Source organism: Balaenoptera borealis (genome assembly GCF_965194805.1).
Source record: "Balaenoptera borealis genome assembly, chromosome: 3".
Classification (NCBI taxonomy): domain Eukaryota; kingdom Metazoa; phylum Chordata; class Mammalia; order Artiodactyla; family Balaenopteridae; genus Balaenoptera; species Balaenoptera borealis.
The window spans coordinates 93,151,942-93,164,107 of NC_138866.1; the positions used below are offsets into that span (position 1 = coordinate 93,151,942).

Below are 12,166 nucleotides of genomic sequence, written 5' to 3' on the forward strand. Positions count from 1 at the left end.
AGTGTTAGTTGGGTACCTAGGCTTTGTTGGACTTACGAACAAATTGGACCTATGAACACGGTCTCAGAATGGAACTCATTCGTATGTAGGGGACTTACTGTACCCATAACCTCCTAAGAGAGCTGTTAAGAATTAGTGCCTTACTGCAGTTTACAGAGCTCTCTCTCCAGAATTCTGCCGAGTCTGGCTATTGCTGCAAGTGCAAAGTGTCTATTCTAAGAGCTCATATGCAGGTAGTTGAAATTTCCAAAACTTTTAGGAAGGATACTTTGTTATCATTAGTGTTGCCTGGAATTGGACATTGTTTTCCATTGTCAATGCTTTTCAGTGATTCATTATTTTTACTTTTGCCTTTTTTTTGGCCGTGCCACACAGCTTGTGGGATCTTAGTTCCTGGACCAGGGACTGAACCCTGGCTCCGGCAGTGAAAGCACTGAGTCCTAACCACTAGACCGCCAGGGAATTCCCACTTTTGCTTTATTTTTAATTTGTTGTGGGTCATTTGGTTAAGGGCCACAAAGAAATATTAAGTTGAGAACTTCTGATCTCAATTCTGGAGTCTTCATGGGATTATAAAAATGGGAATGAGCTTATAAAATTTAGTTCTACTCTTATTTTCTAGCAAAAAATGAATTTCAAGCTAATAAATTTGTACAGAACATAAATTTTAAGACAAAAAACATGACAAGTGGTTAAATATTTCTCCCTTTACTCCCACTATACATATTAGACTCTTTCCAAGGCTTACTATCTTAAGGAAAATATATGAGTAATTTATTAGTTAACCATCTGTTAGTATGAATACCTATTAAGAGGAAAATAATTCAATAGATTTTTATGATTTGTATTTTGAATCTTAATAGACGTATATGATAGAAAATGTAAAAGGTACAAGAGTATACAGTGAAAAATAAGTCTCCCTCTCACTCCTGTGCTCAACCCATCTTATTCCCTCTCTTCTTAAAGAGAGCCTCTCTTTCCAGTTTCTTATGCATCTTTTCAGGTATATGGGCCTGTGGGATGAAACAAGGCTCCTCTGAACAGGACTCCTCAACATATGGTCAAGACAAAACCACTACAGATACATATCTGGGTCATCCACATCTAAGTTAAAAACAAAAAATTACCCCGTACAATGGCAGCAGGGATCTTAGTAATTTGTGAGAACATAAGCAAAGCTGCAAATGTCAGGGATGCTCATTATAACAGGTAGGATAGTTTCTTGGTAAAAAAAAGTCTATAGATATATCAATTCAATAAATATTTATTAAGAGCTATTATGTATCAATATAAATTTCCAGTGAATGACACTTATGGAGTCTAGGTTTTATGGATAATTTGTCAGATTTAAAATAGCCACACAATTTCATAAGTGATTATTATCATTTTCACCTTATGTGAACATGATCTAGTAGCTTTTAGTTCATTTTCAATTATTTTTCACCATTCAAAATAAAACAAACTCAAATTTTATTTTAAAATAGAATTTATTGAATACCATAGTGAATTCAATACATTAAAAAAACCTGTTTTTCTTGTCAGTATTGGCACATAATGAAGAGTTTTAAAGCACTGCCAAATTAACACTTCAAAAAATTTTAAATCATGTTCCATAAAAAAATAAAGCCTAGTAGTGCTATAAAAGTACTAATTTACACTAACATATCAAAGTGTTAAAAGAAAAGAATTTCATACTCAAACCTCCATCTAAGAAGTAAAAATTCAATCATGTACTTTAAAAAAGGTTCTCATATGATCAAAAGACAACAGAAGGTATAAAACAAGCAAAACCCACCTAATTTACATTGACTTGTCTGATTGGGAAATCTCAAGGCTAACCAGATAAACTTTAGACACTGAAAAAAAAAATCCATATTCCAAAGGAAAATAAGTTGTTTACTTTTTATGCCTAACCAAAGAAACAAATAATGACATTAAATATTTCACATTTTTTTCTTTTAGTTGCCCCTTAATTGCAAATAATGTAGGACTATTCTAAAAAATTTAGTTAAAAAAATTTTCCCCAATGAACATTTTCTTAGATACAAAAGCTGTCCTTATGGAAACATTAAACAAGAAAATTTACATATATGATTTTCACTGTAATATGGCCTGTATATTACTCTTATAAATCATTTTCTTTACTCTGAAAATTCAGTAATCCAAATTGTGAGTACTACATAATTTCTTTCAAATTCCAAAAGGTTAAGTCATTTGATTCAGATCTCTTGAATTTATAGAGTATCTTTCTTCCAGAAAGCATAAACTGATTTTTATTCAGTATTTTGATTTTATTTTCATTACCCTCCCCTACCTCCTTTAGAATTACCTCTGAGGTAAATAGAGCACTGAAAATAAATTTTTTAAACTGTAAAACGGGTTGTTTGGCATAACAACTTTTTTCCTTGTTAATGGGAAAATATAAAGCCTTTCAAACTAGTACAATCCACTAGTCTGAAAAGCAATTCCTGTTTGTGAAGTCTCATTAGCTGAGATCAAGTTGACATTTTAGAGACCAAACTTAAATAAATTAGTTTTTGCTTATATCTAAGGCAGAAATTTAAAAAATAAAGGAAAACTGGAAAGCTCATTTGTATTTACTCTAAATGTACCATTTCATCAAAATCTCTATGAACATGTAACTAAAATCAATGAATGCCAACAGCAGATGGGTTAAAATTTTCTTCCTTCAAAAGAGAAATAAATTGCCGAGTCTACTAATAAGGTATTGCTAATCTAAAAAAAAAAATCTACAAGCTAGAAGGAAACATAACGTAGTAAAATATCAAAGTCCTTTCCCACAAACCTCATATTTATCTTTGTCAAACTAAACTGAAGTAAAAATCATTGACTTTACAATTTGAGGTATTTAATAATTTCTGTTTGATAAACTACAAAAATGTACATAGGGAATTTCTCAGACTTTTTTTTTTTTTGCAGTAAGTAATCTCCTACAATATATCTTATTGTTTTAAAGACATGTTTAGGAAATAAACTTCTCTTCCCCTTAAAGTTATTGGTGATGGGAGGGCAAGAGAGGACGAAATGATACAGTCTTCTAAAGCCAAATTTCCATCTCCACTATCTTTTGCTTATATTTTGATTCCCCAAATAAAATATTTCTGCACTTTATTGTAATTTCTATAAATATTTTCAGTTCAGTTGCTAGAAGGACTAAGTATAATATAAAGTTGATATTGAAGATGGAGAAACTTAAGAAATTTCACTTTTTATGTTATTTCTATTTAATCTGTAAGATTTAAATAGCAAACTAGAACAAGGTTTTACCTTCTTGATAACTAATGGTTGGATAAAGTAGAATTTGCATCAAAGAATTAAGATTCCAGATTTCTAGATGTAAAATTTTCTCTTAACATTCTTCATAAAATGTGGTTGAGGCTTTTGAATATTCTAAAGCTGGGATAAGGGTGCAGATAATTTTACTTAAAAGAGCTGTATTTTGGCAAACATTTTATTGATATTATAAATGAAAATATAGTTGGAGCTTTAACATGGCACTTAATCTGTTCTCTCTATCAGAGTCTGCCAAATAAATTAAATTCTTTGGAAAAAATTCAAGCTTTATATTATAGAGGCAAAATTAACATGAACTCTTACTTGTCAGATACTTATTTGTCATTTGCCATAAACCAAATGACCCATAAGTGCATTAAGTAGAAAGAAGGGCTGACTGTCAAGGGAGCTTCTACATCTATAAATTACTCAGCAACTTAACAATTAATCAAAAGCATCTAATTCCCTCAAATACTAAATTTAGTTCAAACATCAAAGGTCTGATCCATTTTTAAAGGCATTAGCTTTATCTTTTAATCAGTTAAACTGGCCTTAGGATGAAAAATCATGGATTTGTTCACATATCTTGTACATTATTCACAGAGAAATACAAAATCCTGCTGTCTTTGCAATCACTTTTCATTTGGGAATTTCTTAGAGAAAATAAAAGAAAATGGAAAGATAATGTGACCTGTGACTCCCAGGATAATGTTCAAGTCCACATCTGAGATTTAGCAAAGAATGAGAAAGATTTTTTCAAGCTGGAAGATACCAAAGTGATTAGTTGGTCTAACACACTCATTTTGCAGATGAGAAAGCTGAGATACAGTTTTATTGAGCTAATAAAATTTACTCAAATTCTTGTAATTAAATTGAGACTAACACCCAGTCTCCTGTCTTCTGTCTCCAATTCTTTTCTCTGAAGCACACTTTGTATATTAGTAAACCATTCTCCATCCAAATTTTAAAAAGTTAACAGTGGTTTCCTATGGGGAAAGGAGTAGGGATCAGGGGAAAAAAAGGTAGGGGAGAGGATTATTAGGGATGTTAACACTCAAACAATGAGTCATATGTATTAATACATAATTTAATAAGAAAAATAATTTTTACAAAATATTATGTCTTAACATTAGCAGAACCAAACTTCAGAGATCAGAAATACCATAGTGGAATTAAATGTTAGTTTAGAAATTTAAGCTACATCTTCAAGGAAACAGCAGAACTGAAAACTGTGGATTTCAGTTTTTGTTTCCTTTTAATGACTAGTTCTATATATTATGTTTCTCTATATCTGGAAAAATATTCTAATATAATACATATGCAGTCTGAAGTAATTTAGGTTCTCAAGTTTAAAAAAGGATTGGGATTTTTTTAAACTTATGCTACAAAAATACACATTTATATATATTCCCAAATTATATATTTCTAACCTCTGCAGTGATAAAAGGTCTAAAATTCCATTGCTGAACTGCCTTCTTACATGGTCTTAAACAGTTATTTCTATAGAGCATAAAATTTGCATAATTCTTTACAGTAAAATCTGTTCAGAAACTCACTTTGACAAATACTTTTAACTATCATTAAAGTTGAAAGAAAGAGATTTCAGTAAGAAAAGTACAGGGGTGGATGAAGACTTTTTTTTAGAAAAATATACTGTATATATTGCATCTTGAAAATTACACAGACCATATGCTTTTATTTAATGTGAAGGCACAACTTTAACATAGTTAAAAGCAAATGTATTTTAATTACTTATCATGTAGTCGTCAGTACCAGCTCTTAAAAATACATATTTGCAAGCACATCATTGAAGTTTCTTTCAGATTGTCAATTCAAAAGCCAATTTAAAACGGCCAACTCTATTTGTAGAAAATCAATTGACACATTATTGCAAGTCCACATAATATTATTATTGGACAATCTGTTCACCAGCAGTCACAGGGTTTTCTTCATTTGTTGCATAGTCCAGATGGTCCATCATCTAGGCATAAATAAAAGATGTTAGGAAATGCAAATTTTCAACTTGCCCCCAGTATTCACTAATTTGGCAAAAGGAGTCCCAGTTTTTAAGAGACACAGAGTGCTCCATGGAACCGAGCACTCCTTTTGGAGCAATGTACTGTTTCAACATCCACACTCCTAAGGAAGGACATGCTCAGGGTGACAATGACTCTTTCAGGAAGCTTAATCATTAGACTAGGGCCAATCTGATAAGTGCTTTCTCTGGATCTTCCACTATTTCCATCTCCCAATATGAATACTGCCCTGCATGGCAGTGGGAATATCCATCACAAGATATTCCTGATGCTTATTCCAGGACACTATTCCAAGCAGTGTCCACTCCTACAGGTGGAAAAACTAAAAATGGCACCACAAACCACTGTGAGAATACCTGCTGGTTCAGGGACAGTATAAACTGGTTGACACCTTGAATTGACCTTAGGATAATTTTTAAATGATACATGAAATATTAAAAAGACTGTATGACAAAAACTTCTACTAAGGGCAAAGAAATTAAAGGTACTTAAAAGTCAAATGATATCTGAAAACAAAAACAAGAATATACTTTCCATAGACTATTTTAGGGGAATTACCATGAACTTCTCTCAAATGATCACTTCAGTTCCTCCCATATTCTCATAAAAATCTTTGCATGTTTGGGAATGAAGGAAGAAACACTTAAATGTTTTCAGTGTTTTTACCCTGTTCTTCAGATAAAACTAATTAAAAATAGGAAAAAAGGGACTTCCCTGGTGATGCAGTGGTTAAAAATCCACCTGCCAACGCAGGGGACATGGGTTCGAGCCCCGGTCCAGGATGATCCCACATGCCACGGAGCAACTAAGCCCGTGCACCACAAATACTGAGCCTGCGCTCTAGAGCCCATGAGTCACAACTACTGAGCCCACGTGCCGCAACTACTGAAGCCTGTGCACCAAGAGCCGGTGCTCCGCAACAAAGAGAAGCCACCACAATGAGAAGCCCGCGCACCACAACGAAGAGTAGCCCCTGCTCGCCGCAACTAGAGAAAGCCCACGTGCAGCAACAACCCAATGCAGCCAAAAATAAATAAATTAATTAATTTAAAAAAGTAAAGTGTGACCTATAAAAAAAATAGGAAAAGAAAAAGTACTTAATGTCTTTCTGAAGATTGTCAAAGATTTTTAGATTGGTGATTAAATTTAAGTATTGTGATGTAGTTTTTCCCTTCTCCTTTACTAAGAAGTAGAAGACAAGCAAGATAAATGTTCCCATTTTTATAAACTGATTCTAAAAGCTTTAGTGTTTTTTGGAAGAGGAAGCAGAGAGAGGAATAATTTCCAGATGGGGTCTCTGGACGTGCCAGACAAAGAAGACTACAAACATGAGCTGAGGCTTTCAGCTGACAACTGTCTCAAGTGATGGAGACAGCTTATAAAACCCAAACCTGCTGATACTCTATGAGTCATTTCAAGCCCCTAAACAATCAGTTTTGAGGTCCTCTATTTGCCAAAGATATCCCCTGGATTAATGTAGTTGCATATTTATAGCACTTCTGTGGCAGGTGGGGGGGGCGCATAAATGCCAAATCAAGATAGGTAACACAAAAGACGAAGTTGTTGAAGAGTTGATTTTAGTCACAATTTAAATGAGAGAGGGAAAGAAGAAGCACGTAAGATATATTTAGCCCCCCTTTTTTTCTAGCAATTTATAGACACTCCGGTGTAAGAGGCTGGAGCTGTGGGGACAGAGAACTGCCGAATGGATGTTGGGGAAAAACCCTCTTTCTTCCCCAAGACCTGCTGACCCTGGTAACTGTAACCTAATGAAATAATAGCCTACATAACTCTAAGTTATAATGTGCCTCTTCTTTCCTAATCCTCTGGTACCTCATTGGCACTGTAATCTAATGTCTAAATATAGAAATATATTAGTTAAAAAGAAAAAAACTTGCAAAATCAACTTATTGAGAAATGACATCTCTACTCTGTATTTACTTTTCTTTACTGACTTTTCAAAAAAAACAACACAAAAATAAAGAGCACACTTGAAATAGGATTTTAAAAACACAACAAAATTTAACATAGATAATAAAATTAACCAGAAAATTCATGTAAATTTTTTTCTTAATATTTGTAAATAGGCAAGCTCAATTTAGAAAAGATGTTCTCTGAAACTGGGTCGACTAACCTGGCAGTTATTGATAGCTCTGAACCAATCGCCAGAAACAGCCTAATAAAATGCTCATTAAAGTGCAGTAACTAGAGAGTTGTTGATACTACAGCAGAGTTGTTCTAAGTATCTCTGTATTCTGACTTGTCAGTTACAGCTTGTGACTTCTAAAAATAATTAGAAGCACTAGTGACATTTAACAGAGACAAACCCACTGTTTACTGGATATTAACAAATTGAAAACTTACTTCCCACCCAGAGTAAAACAGCCCATTGGAGGTTGCTGCATAAATCTAACTCCACTGATTTAGGATTAGAAGCAAAAAATTCTCCCCAAAAGATGATTTCTATTAATTGTTCTATATGCCAAAGTAATTATGCCACCACTTAATTTTTCTCCTTAGAGAAAAAACACCTTAACTTTCTCTACACTCATTATAAAACAAGGGAAACTGAATATTGTAGCTCTTAAAGCACTCCAGAAAAATAGTTCATAAAAAATATAGTGTAAGTAGCTTTGAGCTATAGAAAATATACAATTAAGATTTCCAAACTGGTATCATTTAATGAAATCCTATAGAAAACTTTACTTTTTTGATTAGAGAAATTCATGGAAGGGCTGAATGACTCCAAGTAAAACACTAAAGTATTTCTATGAAGTCTCTAAGTTTCAGCAAAAAACAAGGTATAATTTGCCCTTCGAAAACAGTATAAAAAGGCTATCAGGGCTACCCATGACTTTAAAAAATCTCCAGTGGAAAAGTCCTGCTTTCTACTACGCTTACACTCAATGCTAAAATCAGGCATTAGAATGAATCAAATGATAACAGCATAAACAAATGTGCTGTTAGATTCTGATTTTAATTTATATTACTTGCTTTACATTTGATTTTTTTTCAAAACAGTAGCAAAAACTTTTGGCACTTGCAAAAAATGGTTATATATAAAGACTGTAGAGATATGTCTAGTTTAATGTTTCAAAAGTGCCACACTTTTACAATACCTTATTAACATTTTTGGTAATTTTATGAAGGCTGCTAAAACACAACTCAGAAGCTTACACACACACACACAAAAGTGATTAAAGGTCAGTGCCTTAAGGACTGAACATTATAATTGCTTTGCATGAAGAATTTCAATAACATAGACTGAGAATTTACAGTGTATAAAACACTGTTATCAGCACTGTGGGTTCCTAACACCTAGGAGCTAATAACTTAAGTGAGGGAAGCATACACAATATCTACACTACAAGGCAGGTGTCAATAAGTATTTAAAGTCAAAGTCTAAAAAAAATATGGGGAAAGGTGAACCTGATTTCAACTGGAGAACTCTTGGATATCTGCTTGGAGAAGGCAGATTTTGAGTTGGGAGTTATATAAGGGATATTCTGGAAACAGATAATGGAGGTAGGGGGAGAAGAGGGAAAGGATTATTATACTGTTAGCCAAAGAGATGAACCAGTAATGGCCTGAGGGTTGTCTTCAGGGCTGATTCTCAGGCCTTTCCTACACTAAGTCCATACCTAGTCTCCCTTTATTTTCCCAGGCTTGTTGAGGTTCCCTGTTCTACTTCCAAAGCCTCTGCTAGCCTTATCTGATTTCAACATCCACTTGCCTCACTAAGTTTTGGACTAACCTACCTCTATAGATTAGATTCTCCTACTTCCCTATGAATCCAACCTCATTTTATGAACGAGGAGTCTTCAGAGATTAAATAATTTGCCAGAACTGATGCCAAAGCTATAATATACTGTCTTCCACAAATGACAACATTTGAGCTAAATTAAGTTGGACTTTAAAGGTTGGACAAAAGGAATGAGAGATTTTCTTTTTCACATTAACAGAAGGCATTACATTCTATAATTTTTTAAAAGGCTAGTTTTATGGAAAAATAGACTCTCTCCTGGCAGCAGTTTATAATATTCTGCAACTAGCTTGCCTAAAATTTCAGGAAATGTCCATGCTTAATATTTTCTGTGAGAAAATGACCATGTTTAACAAAATCTTTTCTCTGAGGCTTGTGATGGCCTTTTACAAATAAGTTAAAAGGAAGCAGATTTAACAAAGACCCAAAGTTTTAATATCCAAACCAGGAAAGTAGAAATCAGTTAATGAATTGAAAAATAACCACCAAACCAAACAAATAAACCAGAACAAAAAAACTCAATTCCTACAAATAATAATAGCAAATACATTTATAGTGCTAACAACGTGCCAGGTACTGTACTAAGCAATTTGCATCTATTACAGCAAACTTCTGAAGTAGGCTGATTATTATCCCATCTTACACTGGAGGAAACTGAGGCACCGAGAAGCTAAGTAACTTGCCTAAGGTCACATGGCTAATAATTAACAAAATCAGAATTCAAACTTAGGCAGTCTGGCACCAGAATCCATGCTTTTTATTACTATGTGGTATTTTATATTCTGAATGTCTTATGTAATAAAATTATGATACCACACTACAAAAGTGAGAAGTGTATAACCAAAATTGTCCTATTTTTTGACACTTTAAAATGGATTTTCCTACAATCAACTGTCTTATTTAGCATCTATGTCTTAGAGTGAAGGCCCTGGAGTCCATCCTTCTGTAACTATTTACTATGGCTTTGTGTCCAGCTGCAATGATCTTTAACTTTATATGTAGCTGTTGTGAATCAGAATCATCATTTCTTTCAAGGTCACAATTTTTAAGAATGAAACTTGAATGGTCCAGGGCAGAGCACTTATTCATAGGGAATATAAATGCATCCCTTGGTTGAAGTCCATTCTTACCTACCATCCCCATTCTCCTCAATAAAAAGCATGGAGAGAGAAAGGAGGAAAGGTGCTATAATAAACCACCTGACCCTTAAAGCTGCATTAAAGGGGAAGGAAAAATTTACAAGTAAAAATAAAATGCTGCTGATGAAAATAACAACAAACATACTTAATTCTGTAAGATAGTACCACGTGCTCTCATTAACTGTCCCAAATTTAAACTCTAACCCTAAACAAAGTTTCCCCATGTTGCTCATCCTCTTTGTCCTGATTTGCCTCATAATCAGTTAATAAGATAAGTGCCCCTAAAAGGAGAAACCTCTTGGTCACAGTTCTGTCCTGAGCCTTTTCTTCTCCCTCTACATTCTCACTCACGGAGTATGCTAGTGACACTCCCAAATTTCTGTCTCTAGCTAGGCCTGTCTCCTGCATATCAGGAGATGTTTATTCAACTGCTTACTTCTCTTTTCCTGGTAGTCCCATAGGTATTCTGAAATGTCCAACACTGAATTCATCATCTTGTCTCTCAAATCTGTTGCCCTTCTTAATCTCAGTGAGTGGTGTCACCATCCACCCACTCAGCTACCCAAGCCAAAAATCTTGGACTCCACTTCCTCTCCCTACACTGAATCTATCACCAGATCACATTAATTATGTGAAATTAGGTCAATTTCTCTTGACCTTGTTCACTTCTCTCAATCTCACTACCTTTCTAATTCTGGCTACCACTGCTTCTAATTGTAATAGCTGCCTCAAGTTTTGCTCCCTCCTCCAATCCATTTTCTAGATTTCTTAAAACTCTTAAAATGGTCTCCAATATTCTTAGGATAGAGTCCAAGCTCTTGAACATGGCTTACAAGACCCTACAGACTCTTTCCCTTGCTTCCTTCTCCAGTTTTCATCTCCTACTGCTCCCCTATTCTTACTCAATAGGATAGCCATCCTAAACTTCATTTCGTTCCTAAATCTGTCAATGCTCTTCCCTCCAAGCCTTTGAAGTTATGGTTCTCTCAATATGGAACACATGGCTCAGTCTTAAAGGCTCAACATAAACTTAACATTCTTTTTTTTTTCTTTTTGGCTGCGTTGGGTCTTTGTTGCTGTGCACGGGATTTCTCTAGTTGTGGCGAGCGGGGGCTACTCTTCATTGCGGTGCGCAGCCTTCTCATTGTGGTGGCTTCTCTTGTTGCAGAGCACAGGCTCTAGGCGTGTGGGAGTCAGTAGTTGCAGCACGCGGACTCAGTAGTTGTGGCTCGCGGGCTCTAGAGCGCAGGCTCAGTAGTCGTGGCACACAGGTTTAGTTGCTCCGTGGCATGTGGCATCTTCCCAGACCAGGGCTCGAACCCCTGTCCCCTGCATTGGCAGGCGGATTCTTAACCACTGTGCCACCAGGGAAGTCCCATAAACTTAACATTCTTTAAGAAGCTTCCCTTCCCCAAATCACCTTTGACTGTCTCAAAACCATAAGCACTGGGTGTCCCACTTCTAGTTTTCATGGCACCTGCCATAACTCACATTCATCACACTTTATTGTTAGTGACTCTATTTGTATCCTCCACTAGACTGTAACTTTCAAGAGGCCGTGAGAGTAGGCCTGCTTCTAACTTGTTCATCTTTTATCAACAGCACCTACAACAGTACCTGGCTCAATAGAACTGCTCAATAAACATTTGCTAAGTGAAGAAATAGAAAACTATTTTTAAAAAATGATGACAAAGAGCACTTCTTGGGATGTGACTTTCAAAAACTAGTATTAGGGACTTCCCTGGTGGCACAGTGGTTAAGGCTCCGTGCTCCCAAAGCAGGGGGCCCAGGTTCGATCCCTGGTCAGGGAACTAAATCTCACATGCATGCCACAACTAAGAGTTTGCATGCCACAACTAAGGAGCCCACGAGCCACAACTCAGGAGCCCACCTGTTGCAACTAAGGAACCTGCCTGCCACAACTAAGACCTGGC

At 35.2% G+C, this 12,166-nt stretch overlaps 1 protein-coding gene across 5 annotated transcripts in view; it reads right to left on the reverse strand.

The window, feature by feature from the left end:
* Positions 1-1,468: 1,468 nt before the first annotated feature.
* The window catches only part of SPPL2A (signal peptide peptidase like 2A), a 52,999-nt gene continuing 42,301 nt past the window's right edge, over positions 1,469-12,166 (reverse strand). For all 5 annotated transcript variants that reach the window (XM_082387930.1, XM_082387928.1, XM_082387927.1 and 2 more), the window contains one exon: positions 1,469-5,275. In XM_082387930.1, coding sequence (XP_082244056.1) covers positions 5,244-5,275 — 32 coding nt within the window. In that variant the 3' untranslated portion in view covers positions 1,469-5,243. The remainder of the gene's footprint in view (positions 5,276-12,166) is intronic.